General features: G+C 48.2%; 1 protein-coding gene across 4 annotated transcripts in view; it reads right to left on the bottom strand.

The window, feature by feature from the left end:
• LOC137629480 (myelin expression factor 2-like) overlaps positions 1-18,081 on the bottom strand; it is a 100,996-nt gene that overhangs the window by 68,846 nt on the left and 14,069 nt on the right. For all 4 annotated transcript variants that reach the window (XM_068360810.1, XM_068360809.1, XM_068360808.1 and 1 more), the window contains exon 2: positions 7,754-7,852. In XM_068360810.1, coding sequence (XP_068216911.1) covers positions 7,754-7,852 — 99 coding nt within the window. The remainder of the gene's footprint in view (positions 1-7,753; positions 7,853-18,081) is intronic.

Raw genomic sequence — 18,081 nt, forward strand, 5'->3', positions numbered from 1 at the left:
TGAAGACTCTCGTGAAGACATGAGGAGCTGTCGACAGCCCGAAGCAGAGAGTTCTGAACTGCAGAGCTTGGGTACCCCACTTCACTCTTAGGAACTTCCTGCTGGAGGGGTGGACAGGGTCTGAAAGTAGGCGTCCTTGAGGTCTAAGGACATCATGAAGTCCCCTTCTCTCAAGGCTGCCATCACCAACTTCAGGGTGTCCATTTTGAAGTTGGTCTTCCACACAAACTTGTTGAATGCTGACAGATCTATGACCGACCTCCAACCCCCTGTCGCTTTCTCCACCAGGAAGAGTCTGCTGTAGAACCCCGGGCTGGGGTTCCTGACCGGTTCCAGCCCACCTTTCGCGAGCATGGCCGACACTTCCTCCTGTAAAGCTGTTCTTCTTAAGGGGTCCTTGAGCGCCAACCACTCCGCCTGTTGGTCCGGGATTAGAGGGAGCGGTTCCGCTAGGAAGGGCAACCTGTACCCGTCCTTCAGTACTTCTACAGTCCACGGATCCGCTCCGTAGTCCCGCCAAGCTTGCCAAGTGTTTCAGGCATCCCCCTACCTGAGGCTTCGGCAGGAGTAGGGGGCCTCTCTGCCTATCTCCTCCTAGAGGCGCAGCTGGAGCGCCCTCTACTGGAGTTGGCATAGAAAGGCCTAAAGGTTGTCTGTGGGGCTGAACCTCCCCTACGGGAGGGCTGCGGGACTTGGTGCCAAGACACTGACGGAGACTCTCTCCTCAGTTGGACTGGTGAAGAATGGGACGGGTGAAGGGTGTCTGAAGAGGGTCTCCTGTGAGCTGGATGTCTTGCAGGCGGGGGTCTGGGCTATCCTGCTTCTTTAAGTTTCCTGACCCTCTCCATCACCTCCTCGACCGCCTTCAGTGGGAACACGGACTCGCCCCAAACTGGCGAGTTCCTCAGCGACCTCGCCTCCCGTTCGGGTAATCTCCGTACCAACTTGCTCAGAACTGTGTCCCGTTTCCGCAGAACCCAATTGGCTGCTTGAGAGAGGGATTGATAGGAGAGAAACTTAGGGCTTTTTCCCCCCAACTGATCAATTCCCGTAATAAGGCCTGGTTTTCTGGAACGGAGAGGTCATGAGAGGACTGGAACCCCACCAGTGTGCAGGCCCACCAGTCCAACCGAGAAGAAACATTAACCAGGTCTAGGGCCATATCCTCCATCATGGAAGTTTCTGCTGGTGAGGAGCACACCGGAGCGGAGGATGCCCTGTCTTCTGCCGCTCCCTGATTCAATATGGCGATAGCTGGCTCGACCGTACGGGGACTTCCTCGACGACCCTTCTGGACGTAAAAGCGCTTCTGCGTTTTAAGTCCCGGTATTAGTTTGGAGGCACCTGGCTCCTGGGGGCATCTGCTTGGCTGGCTATGAACTTGTCTGTGTGGTCCATACCCAGCTTCACGTCCCGCACCAGAGGTAGGGCTAGGGAAGGCTTCTGCTGAACCGGGTTGTCCACCAGTCTGCTCAGCCCGGAGAGCCAGGTCTGCTCTGCCGAGGGCTTAGGTTCATCCAGCCTATGGTGGCGTCTGATGAGTGCCAAGACTTTCCGGTAGGAGGAGACGTCGTCTGACAAGCACTCTCCTCCTTCTACCGGGCCTTCCGTTACCTGGTCATCCTCATGAGGAGCCTCGTCGGTAACGGAAGGAGCCGCATGGGAAGGTAGAACCTTCTTCTCATGCCGAGCCATCGGCGTGGCGACCCGCAAAGTGGGTGGATCCGCTGGGACGGGAGTAGCCGTCATGGGTCTACTCCCTCCCGCGGAGGTCCGCGGAGCCGCGGGCTTCTCCTGACCAGCTGGCTGGCTCTGTTGCTCGGGGAAAGCCATCGCGGTCCCGGGGGCTGGGACTATGCTGCCGGGCCGAAGGAGCGGGTCTTTCCGCTGGCCGAATGGAGCCAGTGCCTTCGCGGACTTATGCTTGCTGAAAGTGACCTGGTGCGTCGACTTCTGATGATGGTCGGGTCTGCTGGAGGAGCCGTGTCGCGAGGGCGAAGAAGCGGCTCTAGGGAGCCAACCGGAGGTAGCCTTGAGGAGTTCACTCCGGGGGATCGTGACCCGCACCCACTTATCCTTAGACGAACGGCTCCTCTTGTATTTCTTCCTGGAGGTCCTAGCCCGTTTCCTGGAGCGGCGTGAGCGGGACCTCTTCCTGCGGGACCTCTCCCGTTTCCTCTTCGAGTCCCTCAGGCCTTCATCTTCCGAGGAGAACGAATTCGACGAAGAGGAGGAGAATGATGACGGAGAGGAAGACAAACCCGCTGAGTCGACTGATACATCCAACGTTGCTGGGGGATCTTCGTGCCGTTCCACTGGCGAAGAGGGCTGTAGAAAGACAGGCGGAAGCATTGACGAGGGCGCCGGGGTAGACCGAGGCACCTTCGAAGCGAACCAGATGTCGAACTCTTACTCTAGTCTCATGGGTGACCTGAAGGGCGTCCTGGGTGCCGTCCAGGCGACGGAATCTGAATTCGACAATCCTGCTTCTTTCTCGGCGTCTCCCGTGGTCGCTGAAGCACCTGAAATACATACCCACGATGCGGGGGAAGGGGCCGTAACAGGCTTCCCCCACATCGGATCTTCGGCAGAGACGGGCCCCGTAGGCACCAGGACCTCGTCTCCCAAACACACTCCCGCCCCTCCCTCAGGCCCCTCACATGCCTGAATCGACACAACATCCCCCCCAACAGGAATATCAGACTTTTGGGGAAGGGCAATGGGCCGCTTCCCTGCAATGGACTTACCTCGTCCCCAACTCTGGGTTGGGGAAGGCGGTAGTGAACCCCTCTCTGACGAGGCATCGGGCGAAGCTAAAGGCGAGGAGATGCTAGTCTTCTTAGGCGATCTCTTGGCTGCCTTCTTTTTCTTCGTTCCGTAGAGAACCCACTGGATTTCGTTCCAAGACTCGCACTCCGGACAACGGGGCTGTAGGGGAACAAACACTGCCCCTACACGACGAACGCAAGGTGTGAGGGTCGACCTCCGGCTTGGAGAGAAAAGCACCACAAGATTTACCGGCCATAGGCCCGGGGCAACGACGGGGATGCTCCATCATGAACACTAAGGCAATAATTGACACAGGGACACAGAGGAAAGAGGTGGATAAGGTTAGGATTGAACACGTGGGGATCGCGTGGAGACACAAAGGGTCGCACTGGGTGAAGAGATCGCGGCAAGATGTGAATCACGATGCGACCAGAAACTTACTGGTGACCGAGACCTAGCCACGCACGCTTGCTGACCCGGGTCACCTCAGGGAGCGTATTCATCCGCTACAGAGAGACCCACTATAGAAAACGGAGATAGGGGAAACTACACAAAATTCTGGTCAGTTGGGAGGAGATCCCAGATACTCTTAAGAAAGTAGTTCGAGGTAAGTACTCCGTGTTGGAACAAATATAGATACCAATAAAATGAAATAAAACGAATATAGAAAAAATTCCTCAGACCTGTATTTTCACACTCCAAATACTGTAGCACTAAGCATGACATATTTAATTGAATGCCATATTTTTCTAGAAAAATCAAAGAAATTTAATTTCTATTTTTTCCATTTTTATTCATAAAAAATATATTTATGGTCTGATTCCAATAAAATTTATAGAGAATCAGCAGAGTATAATACAAACAACATCAGGTAAAACTCTAGAAATTCAATGATAGTAGCTAATTTTGGCTCCAATGGCGGACGATCCGCTTAATTCCGGTACACTTCGCAGAAAGCTAAGGAGACGTCTGGCCGCTTTACATTGTAGCAGGTAATGCTGTGATTAGCAATAGGGTAACCGTTGCCAAACATTGCCTGTAAAACAAAGTCACTGAACATGTAAACAAGTGATCAAGAGCATATTTATTTATTTTATAAAGTGCTGTGAAGCAAATACCAATATTGTACTGTATTGTGCAGCACTTCGCAAAATTAACAAGAATGCTTTTTATCATGTGTTTACAAACTCAGTGACTTTGTTTTACAGAAAATGTTGCCAAGTTTCCCTATTGCTAAGCACAGCATGACCTGCTACATGTACAGCAACCAGATGTCTCCTTAGCTTCCCGTGAAGTGTACCGAAATTAATAAAGCCAACTGTACTACTATAGGAGTGCAAGAACAGGCAAGGTTTCTCTACAGTAGAGCATGTGCACATAGTAGCACTATTTTGATTGTTTCTCGGGGAAGTTTTATTTTTAGTCTTCAGTGAAGGAGTTACTGGGATTCATGGACACCACATCTCTCACACGGGATGATAAATGGGAGGAGTAATGTATATGCAACTCCTATCGATTGATCTTATAGGACTATTTCATCCTCAACAGTATAGGGAAGGGTGGAGCTAATATCTTACGACCGGTAGTGTAAAGAGACAAAGGTGTGGCAGGAGTACCTTGAAGTTCTTCTATCGACAGTTTCCAATGATGTCCCCCTTCCTCAATTATAATGACATTGTCGTCACTAATTTACAATTTCGAAAGAACAAACAGTAACAGGAACGGTGTTAAATAGGAACAAAGAGCTTATACTAGTAGGTTACACAGAAACCGGCAGATAAAGTTACTGGGAAAACTGCAAAGTCTTTATTCTTAATTTTCTTTGCACAGAGAGGGGGTAAATGTAGTGTATCCCACTCTGAGTACGGTGACCGACCAAGGTTCAAGCCTGTGGAGCATTCACCTCTGCCAACTCCTATGTAGACACCCACCACCAGTGGACTGGTTGGAAGAATGTCCCCATGCCGGGAACAGCGCCGTCTTCCCCTTCTGTGTCCTCTATCTCTCTTGGAGCCCTTAGATTGAAAGGACTTTTTGAGACCTTGATGCTGACCTGCCCATTTCTGGTGTTGCAACCACTTCTTATGCTCTTGGCGCTTTGTCAGAGATGATTACTGTGAAGGTGGTGCTGAGGAGTACAGTATGAGCCAAGAAGTCATTGCCCTATAGAGGAGAAAGTCTTGACTTGCCTCCTCCATCTGTTTGCAACCGCATCAATGTCCTCCTCGTTAAAGAGGGAGTGGCCCTCCATTGAGGAGTTGCGAAGCTTCATCGCTTCTCTCCTATGCATCCACCTCTGGAATTTCAAGTTTACAAAGTCCCATTGCCTCAAACCTTAGTCGATCCACTGGTTGACGATGTGGGTTAAGAATTCCATCATCCGGACACCCCAGAAAAGGAAGGCCAACATAGCCTCCCTCCTCCTTGCATTGGAGTCATCCTCATTCTTAAAGAGGTAACCCACACCACAAACAGTAATCCAACCATATAACAGCTTGCAAAGAACACAGTCACCAATTCCAGGTTTGCGGCATCAACCGCAGGGAAAGCCACCGGCAATGCAGCAAGCTTGTCCAGGGACATATTATGGGTTGTCAGAATTGCCAAATCCAAAGGGAGTGGAGAAGGGTCGTCATCCACCATCTCATAGTAATTACTCTGGTGTATGTACAGCGGAGGAAGCAAATGAGACGAGTTCACAGACCTGAGGGACCGAGTCTCCTGTCACTTGGGCGTAAGCCCACTTCTTGGTAACCCTGACCCCCTAGACAAGAGGAAAAGCTACCTTAGTCTTGGTGGGCCTGGAGAATCATAGAAGAGGTCTAGGACTGTGTACTTACCCTCAGCTCGAACTCGATCTGGTTTCCCCCAGGAATTGATCATTCTGATGCAAGAAAGAAATTGAAGAAAGATGGGGTCACAGTGTCTTTTTATTTCAAGCGAGATATCTTGGGGCTGGCAGACACAGGCAACATACCATTTGAATGCTCCAAGCCGTCACCAAAGGATTCCTTCTCCGAGCTGGCACTTAGGGAGGGTCCAGGTCATCAACAGAAGTCCATTTAGCAGAGGAATGAGCCCTCAGAAGAAGGCCGCTGTGCTCCGGTCTAACGGAAAACGGATGAGGGAACTGATGGACCTTCTCTTTGAGCTGGCAGCAGAAATGTTGAGTGCCAATTCTTAGGGAAGGTCTTAGCATCCTTCCTTTCCTGCGGGTAGATGTTAATGTTCGCAAGAAGGGAGGATCTCTCATTCCTCTCTAACTCCTTAGGCCTTGCAACTTCAGAGGAAGAGGGAGGAGGAAGAAGAGCCTCCGCTACTGGAGTCAAAGGTTCTGAATGGTTTAGGTCGACTGTATAGGCATCACCCTATAGTTATTGGTAAATGTCAATTCTCTGCTAGTCCTGAGGTGAATGGAGTCCCCCAGAGGAGTAGTGGATGCACGATAACTAAGTTTCCTTTTCTGCAGTTGGATGAGTATAATGTCAAATCTCTCCCACTCAGATCGGGTGCCGTGTTAGAAGCCTTTGCACTCGGATATTCTGGTACCTGAAGAACCGCTGAGGGGAAGGAAGGCTTGGCACCACTGGAGGAGGTACTTGCCTAGCAAAACTGCTATGGCTTGGGTCAATTGGGCGGAACCCGCAGGAGGTATAACTGGAGGGGTCTTAGTCGGTCCTGAGGCCACCTGTCGTACTGCCTGCACCAAGTTCATGCATTATGGTGCAATATTCGATAAGGAGACCGTTTCCAATAGGGCGCCACAAGAGTGTTTCCTCGGTTTGACTGGTACACCAAGGAAAGTTAGAGCAGAAGAGGATGAGTCATAGTGCCCTTCCCTAGGGAAGCGAGTGCTGTCTGTCTGACTACCATGCTGCAAGGAGAATGTTGCCGGAGCAGCATTACCTTGCGAAAAAGCTCGCTGCTTCCCCTAACGGCGAGGAGTGCTAGCAAGCAAACCTACACCAGTGAGTAAAGATAAGATGGCATCTACTTGTACTTGTTGCCCTCTTACCTGTGCATAGAGGGCTGGAGGAGCTAGTGAGGTAGCGCTCACCCGTGCACATGTACTCAAGACTTCTTACGCTTGCGAGCAAGAGAAGACAAACTTGCTGTAGAGAGCTGAGCACCTAGTTGAGGGACCGCGCAGACCCCCATCAGGCAGAGGAGATCACCCGCCCATCTCGCCGGGTGGTTGGGTATGCAACAGTAAGCCAGAATTATCCACAAGACTAAGGTTAGTATCTCCCACAAATGACACATAATGAAGATAAGACTCGTGCTCGTCCTTTCTCCCAAAGGTGAGAGGTGAGCAGCCTTCCTCTCCCCTAAGGGCGAGGAAGGCTGGGCTACTGCTATATGCTTGTGTGCAAGCAGAGTAGTAGGTTGTCCCTCATGAGAGGTTGGAACCTTAGGCACAAGCTTCTAGGAACAAGGCCTTGGTAAAGCAACGAGTGCTCTGCTGTGTCCTACAGACACGGCAATGACAAGGAGAGGGATATGCAAGCAGCTGCCTAACTACGTTGTCGTCAAGGTAGGAGAAGCTTTGTTCCAAGAGCTAGAGAGAGGCCTGAATGAATCCAATCCCTGCTGGTAGTGACCATGGCAAGGGTGGCGGGGAGACCACTCAGCCACAGGATGTCAAAAACTACTGCCACCTCCTTAAAAACTTTGACAGCCCGGTTCTAGCCAAGCTGAAAACACTATACTCCTATTCAAGGACAAGGGTTTGTACTAGTGTAGGAACAAATAAATTTTAAGAATAGTAATAAAGTAAGTAATACTGTATATCAATCTACACCAAAAACGGCTTCTAATGATCGTCATTCCCCATGGAATAAATCAACTACAGTAGCAATAACTAACAAACTACAGTAATTGTATCCCACTAACTAAATATCTTCCACTAAATATCTCCCACTCTCTCTCTCTCTTATAAAATGTCTACATGTAAAAAAAATGGAAAAGAAAGTATTCCACATACCTTGGGCGTTCGCTACGTCTTGTGCGGTCTAATCTTCTATTACGATCCCGATCTCTGTCGCTGTCATCATCACGGTCATTGTCAATTGGTGAACGAGACCTGAAATAAACAGGAGGCATCAATAATCTATATATATAAATATGAGAGGGGTGTCTAATTCAGTTTCAAATATCGTTTAAATGAAAATTATTTCTTATTGCTTCAATGACCTTTATATGCTCTATATACTACCCATGTCTATCAGGTAACTTTGACCATCGTACCTAATTAATTTACTTATTCTTCAAAAATTCCAAGGAAAGCTATTCATTCAAGTATCTCTGTATTGTACAGTATGCTATACTGTAATTCTACCATCTTCTATGCTTCCCTGAGGAACAGCTGATCAGTTTTCTTATATTCTCTATGATAATCGTAAATAAACATTTGCTGCATGTCTCTCTAAGGGATGTCTTTTGCATTTCTTTGTCAGGTCATTCATGTAATCTAATGTATTTACAATTTTGTTATGATTATGCTGAAAGATCCATAAAATGTCAGACAACTAAATATCCCTAAAAGCATAAACTCTGCTGAGAAAAATTCACAGACAAAAATATATTATGCTAGCCACCTCTTGTGTGTATTTAGTACAGATTGAAATTTTCTATCTAATGGCAGAGGATCACCACCTTTCCTGTTACAGTATCCCTATATTAAGGGGTTGGTTGCCTGACGTACCTTCTCCAATGCATTCCATCAAAGGCCATATTTTCTACCCAACCTCCTCTCTCCACATCACCCTTCACCTTACCTCACCATCTGCCCAAAATCGTTCCCCCTTCACAAGTTTCTCTCAAGCCCTCCCACTCCCTCCCTACCATCCGTCCTCAACCAATGGTTATTAAATAACCGTGAAATATTAAAATTTTAAAAACAATTTGTATTCTCCCTAACTATGCAAACCTAAGACCTTTAACAGGAGTATGATTTCAGCTTGGCTGGAATTTGACTGTTAGAATTTTAACAAAATATGTAGAGTATAACAGCTACGAGCTACATGGGACTTACCTGCAAGTGACCCAAGAAAGGGGAAGGTGAAAAAAAGGCAAGTTATTCATACATTCACCCCAGACTAAAACCATAACCTCTGCCCTCGATCAGCTGCTAATAGTCCTCTGTGAAGAGCTAGGCTAGCTAAACCTCTTGCTGAGCAGTACTACAGGCCCTAACAAAAACGTATCTATGGACCTGTGGGTTGAGTCGTACCGGTGAGGACAGTAACTCGCGCTTGCGATTGTGTCCGCCGCTAAAACCAGAAGGGTCGGCAAGCTCAGAGGGGAGGTAGGGGGGCCCATCCCTGCACCAAGAGACTAGCTGCTCAGTGAAAACTTCTGTCCCAAAGGGAAAGTGTTGGGGAGACACTCACGAGTGTTGCCCCAAAGGATCTCTAATGGGCTTAAACCTGCAGCAGAGGCTGAAGATTCTGGGTATAAGAGACTGAGAAGGAGAGAATTCCTCCTCTTACCTCTAAAAGGGGATGAGAAGACGACATCCATGCCAGTAGCAGATGTAAACTCCTGCTGAGCCCCCCCCCCAACCAACACCTCCACCAGCCTATTCTTGGAACGGAACGCTTCAAGCTCAAGGAAGGCCACAACGTCTTGAGCTTGAAGGCCACAACGTCTTGAACCCCAGACTCCACGCAGGAGGACGCCCTTCCTATTTCACAAGGGAGGAGCCACCTAGCCAGAAGGTTGTCCCAACATTAAAGGGCCATCACCCTTATCAATAACCAGTATATATCAAGAGCAAGGTGAGAACATCTCTTCAAACCAGAGGCTGATTTCAAAGTGGTTTGCCATTGAGGGAGTGGGAGGCAGTGCTTTCTCCCTGCCAACTGGGAACAACCAGTTGGTAGTTGAAAGCCTTGTTAAAAGCTTTAATGGTTGTATTCAAGACAGTAGCAGCTTGCGATAAGTAATGTGAAACTGCAGCATCCCTAATTTTATTTGATATTTTTAATATTCAATATAATGATTTTTTTTTTCAATTATTTCCTTATACTTGTACAATACAGTATATAATTCTTGAGCTTAATGTCAGTAACCATCCTTCACTTATGGAAAAAAATAAACGAATGTTTGTATGGAACTGTGCACTTCCAATCCCAGCTGTGGGGTATTTGGCTGTATTGCGCATGCACACAGGAAGCTACACGCGAGTCTGATCCACGGGCTGAGAAGGAGAGAGAGCACTGTCGTTCCCACAGTGCCAACCTTGGTGTGCCAGTGAAGGGTAGTTATTTGTTTTTACTTCACGGGGGTTGTGCTAGAATACTGTGTGCTATATTCTTAAATGTCATAAAATGTAAAATTAGATCACAGTATTATCCTACCTCCAACTATTCCATTTTATTAGTTTTTCTCATTTCTTATTTTATTAACACTTCCCATGACCACAACAAAGGTAGATGCTGCTTTTCAACACTGAAAATAAAAACATTTCTAAGAAGCACTATGAATTAAAAAAGACTAAATACACTTGTAGCGCTTTCGATGGAGCAAAACATTCTTCAGTTGACTGTCATCCAGAGATCAAAGATAAAATAATAGATCTTTTCATTCAAAATAAAACAAGAAAAATTGATTTAATTTCTAAATGAATGGATCAAGCTTGAACAAAAACAATTTATGTTAGGGTTAAGTAAAAATGGTTTGATTTTGTTTTTAGGATTCTATCAAGTTTCTGAATACATTTTCTTATACAGTACAACCCGTTTGTTTCCTTCCACAATATTAAAACAAAGGCTATCAATTTTTTTGAGCAGCCTCCCCACTCATTTTACCCAAGAGGCGCCATTATTTCCAACTTCGCTGTTATCATTCTATTATGTAAACAACAAGGGTTTGTAATCAATCAAGTAGGATCAAATTGTCTTATTGAGAAAGTCTTATATAAGATTTTCTTATGATCTACATAATAATATCTGACACAGTTGATGTTACTTCTTATGTTGCATAAGATTTTTCTTAATTCTGACCGCCCTTTGTATTTTGATCTCAGACAGTACCATCCTGTACACAGTAATAGGTATGTAGTTAATTCTAATGGTCATGCTTCTCCATCATAAGGCTCAATATGACAAATTCGGAGGTAATTCGTATTTTTCCAAACAATACAAACCTTAGCTTAGCTACTTGTACGTGTTATTGCTTTCGGCGAAGCTGAAAGGACGAGACATTAAAACTTAGCCAGGGTTATCTACCCATCTCGCTAGTTAGCGGGGGCTCAGGGGGGGGGTAGCTTGCTACCCTTCCCATTCACACACCTGTGATTATGCTCACTTTACTTGGAGATAGGACTTCAAGGGGGACAGGGTTGGCGGGCAAGTATGCATAAATAGCTAGGGCTTGTATCGTTAGGAAAAATATAAATTGCCTCCGAATTCGTCATTTGTTCCGTAACTGAAATACAAACAAACGCTATTTATAGGGCTGACTCACCCATTAGGAGGGTTGATGTCCCTACCAATCTGGCTTTTTGGCCTTACCCGGGGTACTCCCTATTGTACAGGGATTAGCGCGACAATAAGGAGACCCTAACACCTCGCTAAACCTGCTAAGCATAGTCTGCGGCCTACGCAAGCTGTGTGTGAAGAGAAACTAGGAATGCGACTGTCAAGGTAAAGGTTATTCTGAGGCTTGCAGGGAATAACCGCAGAGGCTAAGACATTCCCAATACCACCTCACCAGGGTATGGGGACGCAACAGTATTAGGACAATACCAGGATACATAAGGGAGCAATGGTTCACCTGTAGAGGTTTGAGGTCAGCTTGTGCAGAGGACCCAGGATGCTGATTTCCCCAAGAGAGGGGAGGATGAAGAAAGGAAAAGGACCAAACTTTCCCTTTCATTCACTCAAGACTAAAACCCAGGTAACCAATGCCCTCAACCTTCTGCTACTTGTCCAATAAGGAGCTTGAGGTACTTAACCAGCTGTTGTGCATCCACCACAGGATCGATAGAAAACATATTGAGGTTCCTGTGTGTCGCCCCTTGCAGGTAGTGGGCGGTGAATGTAGTTTGGTGTTTCCAAACCCCCACTTGCAATACCTGTGTCAGAGTAGTTCTTCTTGAAGGCCAGAGATGTAGCTATGACCCTAACATCGTGAGCTTTAGGACGACGTGCTGGAGGGGGATCGGGATTCAGAGCAAGGTCAGTGACCCTGCGAATCCGTGCGGAGATTGTGTTTTTCATGATCCTCCTCTTGTTTCTGCCCATGCTAATGATCAGTGAGGGTGCTCTGGGCCGAGCTGCTGCTGATCTCTTGAGGTAGTGCCTCAAACATCTCAGAGACTCGTTATCCGGAAGGAGTCGAATCTAGGATCCACAACCTGAATTCTGAGTCTAGGCAACAAGCTCAAAGATGAAGCTGAAGCTTACCTCTACCCATCCTCTTGAACGGGTGACATCAAACGAAAGACCATGAAGTTTGCTAACTCGTTTGGCCGAGGACAAGGCGAACAGGAACGTCTTTCAGGTTAGAAGGCAAACTGTTGCCTGTCGTAATGGTTCATACGGGGATCCTTCTAGGGACCAAAGAACACGAACTACGTTCCATGGGGGAGGGCTTGCTTCTGCCTGAGGACAGGTAAGTTCACAACTACGTATGAGGATGGAAGTTCTAAAGATGAGGAAATGCCCACTCCTTTCAGTTTAAAGGCAAGACTCAAGGTTGAGCGATAGCCTTTAAATGGTGAAAACGCATAATGCATTTCCTCCCTCAATACACGAGAAATTCCACTATTGGTGGAAGTGGTATTGAATGGATTGAGACCCCTTCCGCGGCACCAACCACAGAGGACGTTCCACCTTGCCTCGTAGAATGAAGTTGATAACTTTCGCAGCTATCCAGGCATCCCCTTTGCAACTTGTTGTGAAAAAACAAAAACCTCTCTGAGAGAAGAGATGCTGGATAGTCTCCAGGCATGAAGGCGTGGCGATGCTACTGCATTGTGGTAATGTTGACATGTGGTTGTCTGAGTAGATTGTGTCGTGGAGGAAGTTCTCTTAGAGGCTCCATCAGGGGCAGCAGAAGGTCTGGGAACCATTCGCATGATACCATAGCGGAGCTATGAGGATTATTGAAAGACTGACCGATGTTCTGGTCTCGTTGAGTACAATTCTCATCAGACAGAACAGTGGGAATGCGTACACGTAGATGTTGTCCCACCATTGTTGGAATCCATCTTGACAGAGAGCCTTTGGGATCTGGGACTGGGAAGCAGTCCAATGGAAGCCTGAAGTTCAGGGCCGTTGCGAACAGGTCCACAGTCGGGGAACCCCACAAAGTTAAAACTTTATTGGCTACTAGATGATCCAAAGACCATTAGGAACCCACTAACTGTGATGCTCTGCTCAGATTGTCGGCGAGCACATTCCTCTTGCCTGGAATGAAGCGAGCTGATAGTGAGGCCAAGTGGACTTCTGCCCAACTCAGTATGTCTACTGCTAGATGGGATAGGGGCTGCGAAAAAGTACTTCCTTGCTCCTTGATGTAAGCTACTACTGTGATGTTGTCGCTCATCACCACCAATGAGTGAACCGCTAGGAACTGGTGGAACTCTTGAAAGGCTAGGAAAAACGGCCTTCATCTCCAGTAGATTTATGTGAAGGTACTATTCGGACTCTGACCATAGGTCTGAGGCCATGTGGTGCTGAACATGAGTCCCAACCCTTCTTTTAATGCGTCAGAGAGCAGCATCAAATCAGGAGGGGGGACGAGAAGATCGACAACCTTCAGAGGATTCTCATCTGCCAGCCACCATTCAAGATCCGTCCTTTCCTCTGATCTCATGGGAATCAAGAGCGTCCGAGGAATCGAAAGCCTGATTCCAATTGGACTTCAGACACCACTGGAGATCAAATCCTGAGGCAACCAATGAGAACTAGACGGGCCTAGGATGATACATGTCCGAGGAGACATAGCCCCTTCTGGGCTAGGAGATCTTCCCGTTTGAGGAAAGGCCTTGCGACTTTCCTCAGCCTTGCTATCCTGTTTGATGGGAAGGCTTTATGATGTTTGGTGTCTTAATACCATGCCCATGTATATCAGTCTTTGAGAGGAAAGCAGAGAGGACTTCTCGAGATTTCCATGATACTCAGATTTTGGTAAAGTTTCAGAAGTTTGTCTCGGTGCTGAAGACGGGTTGCCACCAAGTCTGCTAGGATTAGCCAGTCATCCTGGTAACGAAGGAGACAGATGCCGAACCTGCGAGCCCAAGATGACACAGGGCAAACACTCTTGTGAAGACCTGAGGTGTTGTGGAAAGGTCGAAACACAGCAACCTTGAATTGGTATGTCCTGTTATTGATGTTGAAACTCGGATACTTCCTTTAAGACAGATGGATTGGGATCTGGAAGTATGTGTCCTTTAGATCCTGTATACACATGAAGTCCTCTGGTCTTATCACTAGACTGACCGTGTCTGCCGTCTCCATACTGAATGATGTCTGTTCGACAAACTTGTACAGAGCTGAGAGATCAGTGACTGGTCTCCAGACTCCAGATGCCTTTTCCACAAGAAAGAATCGACTGAAAAAGACTGGGGAACTGTCGAGGACCTCCTGGATAGGACCCTCTGGACTTCAGCCAGAAGGGCCTGCCCTTTGCTGATCCCATTGCATAGTTCACAAGCACTGGATTCTTGGTCTGTGGAGGGAGAGATGAAAAGAACGGAATGCGATACCCTAAACGAATCACGGAGATTGTCCAAGGTTTGGCCTCGAGCTGCATCCACCTGGTCCAGCCAGGCATTTCCCCACTGGTGGACAAGCAGGGAGATGACCTCTCCTAGTGTTTACGGGTTTTACCGCCACCGCTCTGACTTTTCCCTCCACAATTGAACTTGTTACCTTTCCCTTCCTTGACAGGAGAGGGGTTCTAAGACACCTTTGTTTTCGAAACCGTTGCTTTAGGGCCCTAAGAAGAAGGGAATCCGTGTTGGACTTCCTCCACCTCTCCGCAGCCTGGTCGACATCCCTTGGCTCCAAAAGGAAGAACCCCTCCATGGAGGAGTTTCAGAGCCTAGCGATCTCAGAGTTAGGGACCTGCTGGTGAAAACTCTCAGCCACCGCATCTCATCGTGCAAAAGCCTGGTGTGACGGAGAATGTTGAGACAAGATCGGAGACGGAGACAAAGGTCAGTAACCAGAGGAAGGATCAGGATGGACAGTTTCTTTCGAAGAAGAAGACTGAAGAGGCGAAAAGGTGAAAGAACTCTTTGTCGCCGACCAACGATGAACGAGCCTGGGATCAGCAGGCTGATCAACAGCAAGCCTCCGAAGGAGTCTCTCTGTGTGAGAACTTTTACTGGAAAGGGAAACACTCGTCGCAGAAACATGCCTCGGACTTTGCTCTCCCCCCGAGGGATGTTCGTCAGGGGAAGAAGCACACACCTCGACGGCAGAAGAGGGAGAAGGCAGCGCAGTCGCAGGTGTAGTTGGCAGGGCAGCAGACGAGCTCTCCAAAACAGCAACGTCAACGTTCATTGCTGACGCTAACAAGAGTCAACAAGCGATACCGGGAAAACCGCCGAGAGAGAGGCAGGGCAGTGAATTGACAACTCTTGATAGATTCAGAATGGTGTAAGCACACAGGGTCACCACCTGGTGGGCCAGAAAGTCAATGGTGTGGGTGCTAGAAAGAAGGAAGGTGTCCAAAGCCTTCCAGGTACATCGGTGAACAATCGTTAACCACCCTACCTTCCTAGCGGCCACAACCACCGCCTTTGGTAGCTGCAGGGAGTGATCCTCTTTGCATGATGATGTGATGGCAGCTGACGCGTTGGAGAGCATCGGGAAACCTCCTGCACAAGAAACGATGGTGATTGCTAACATGAAGACCAATGACTCGATCGATAAGAGGGAGAGTGTCCCCGCATTGACGAGCGATACCGCGACGATACGGGATCGATCGTTAGCGAGGCACGAGAGGCAAGTTGGTGTGTCGACGATCCTCGAGTAGGCGACTCATGCATAGCTGAGCGTGAAGGCTGACAGATGAGAGATGATTCACGTTGAAGTGAATCCTGAACAGGAGGGTGAACGCGTTCCGAAGGGAATTGACGGGATGGTTTGGGAACGCTCTGAGTTATGGCTGAACGCTGGTTCGTCAAGTGACAGATGAGCAATTCCTAGGACGGTGAAGGTGTAAGCTATGCTTGTAGTCGCTGAGGTGGACGCTGTTGACAATACGATCGCTGACGAGCAGGTGATTCTCGCGTAGCAGAAGCTTGACGAGAAGTTGAATGTGCAAGTGGTTCACATGCAACCGAACGCTTAGGAGGTACATCAGTTGTCGATCGTTGACGATGGTCAGGCGATCCACGAGCTGATGGAAGCGTTGGCAATTCATGTGTAACCGAACACTTAGGTGGTACACGAAAGGTCGATCGTCGACAATGGTCAGGCGATTCACGAGCTGATGGAAGCGTCGGCGATTCACACACTGCCAGACGATGGAGAGACTGTCGAGCAGGTGAGCGTTGTAAAGGCTGAGCGATTCACGGCCTGGAGGGTGATTGTGTTCCAAAGAGACATGTCAGACTGAAACGCTTCGAGCAAAAGCCGAACGCTGCCTTATTGAGAGAGGAGCGTCAACTAGCTACGAATCACTGGACGAGGAAGTAAGCCGACTATTCACACCGAGGCGATTTACGGACCGTTGGGCGTTTTATGCTCTGACGGTGATTGAAGCGTTTCGGTTACGAGACACATGAGAACGCTGTCAGGTAGAAGATCAAAGTTCCTAGCGCTAACAAGTACGCGATTCCAAACAGCTGGAACAGCAGGCAATTGTCAAGCTGCAAGCGGTTCACACGTAGTAGGCAATTCCCAAATGGGAGATGGAAGAACAAGCGGCTGTCGAACTGCAAGCGATTCTCGCATAGTAGGCGAAACACGAGAGGATGAACGAGCAGGCAATTATCGAACTGCAAGCGATTCTCGCGTAGCAGGCGATACACCTGTACAAGAGGTTAAACTAGTCGACAGCTGTCCACAATGGCTAGGCGATCTACAAGCTGACGTGACGGTGGGTAATTTTCTCGTTGAAGGTCAATGGTGAACCTGACAACCAGGCGAACATAAAGCAGAAACCTGATGAGACAGAGAATGCTGTCGAAGAACTGCAGCTGGAGCTCAGGTAGAGAAATGGGACCCTTGTGAGGTGACACATACTCAGGAGGAGATTGAGAACGATCCCTTGCAAGCGACCAAGGAAAGGCCGATGACGGAAGCAAAGGTTGGGAACCAAATGAGGCAGGCTGGGCAGGTTCCTCTGAAGAGGCAGGTTGGGCAGATTCCTCTGAAGAGGAAGACTGTGGAGCCGAAGATGTGAGAGGTGTCTCTTCGTCAACAGAGCAGGAGCACCCTGAAGGCACAGAGGAGGACGAACACGGCGTTGACTTCTCCCACAACCCGAAGTCAAACAGCAACCGGTGGATCAGCAAGTACACCATCAGCAAGTCTCCGAAGAGAAGTCTCTATGAGAGCCCCTTCACTAGGAAGGGGACCCACACAGACAAGAGATGATGAAGGGAAGTTTTCCCTCGGAAGGGAGAAACAGAGCCCAACATTCACGCAGCGCTCTGCTTCCAATCAAGCCTTGTTCAAGTTGAAGGTATGCAACGAATGTTACCAGAGAAAATGCAGCCGAAGCCAGTTCCTCGAGGTTAGCGTGATGATCATGAGTTGCCGCAGGTGCAGGAGAACAGGAAAGTGATGGCACAGTGACAGCAGATTCCCCTGGGACGAAAGGCACTGCTTTTCAGCGTTGGCTATCATAGCCAAACAAAGAGGAACGGCATCGCTTCCTGAGGATAAATAAAACAAATTATGTAACAGAAAACTCCATTGGGAGGAGCACCTAGTCTGCCGACGATAAAGGTGTCCACCAAGAGAACAGACATGAATTAAGGACTACGCACTCCCTTCCCCCAAAAGGGGGAGCGGCAGCGTAAAACTGTAACAAAACAAGAATTACAATTAATTAATTCAGCTGAGAAAAACAACTGCTCGAGAGAACCCCAACCCCCCAACGGGAAGGAGGGGAACCCCACAGAGACGAAACTGAAACTTCTCAAGTTACAACAGTTATAATTTTACTTAATTAACGGAGAAAACCATTTGGAAGTACAACCTAACCAACGAACGGGAAAGGTGTTACCCCTGCGGAGCATACTGCCAGCTGCCCACGAGTGAGCGGCCGCACTCCCTTCCCAAAGCAGATTCTTCTAAGACACGAAAGGGGGAAAGCGGCAATAACAGCCGAACGGAGGAGTAT

Source organism: Palaemon carinicauda, chromosome 37 (assembly GCF_036898095.1).
Source record: "Palaemon carinicauda isolate YSFRI2023 chromosome 37, ASM3689809v2, whole genome shotgun sequence".
Taxonomy (NCBI): domain Eukaryota; kingdom Metazoa; phylum Arthropoda; class Malacostraca; order Decapoda; family Palaemonidae; genus Palaemon; species Palaemon carinicauda.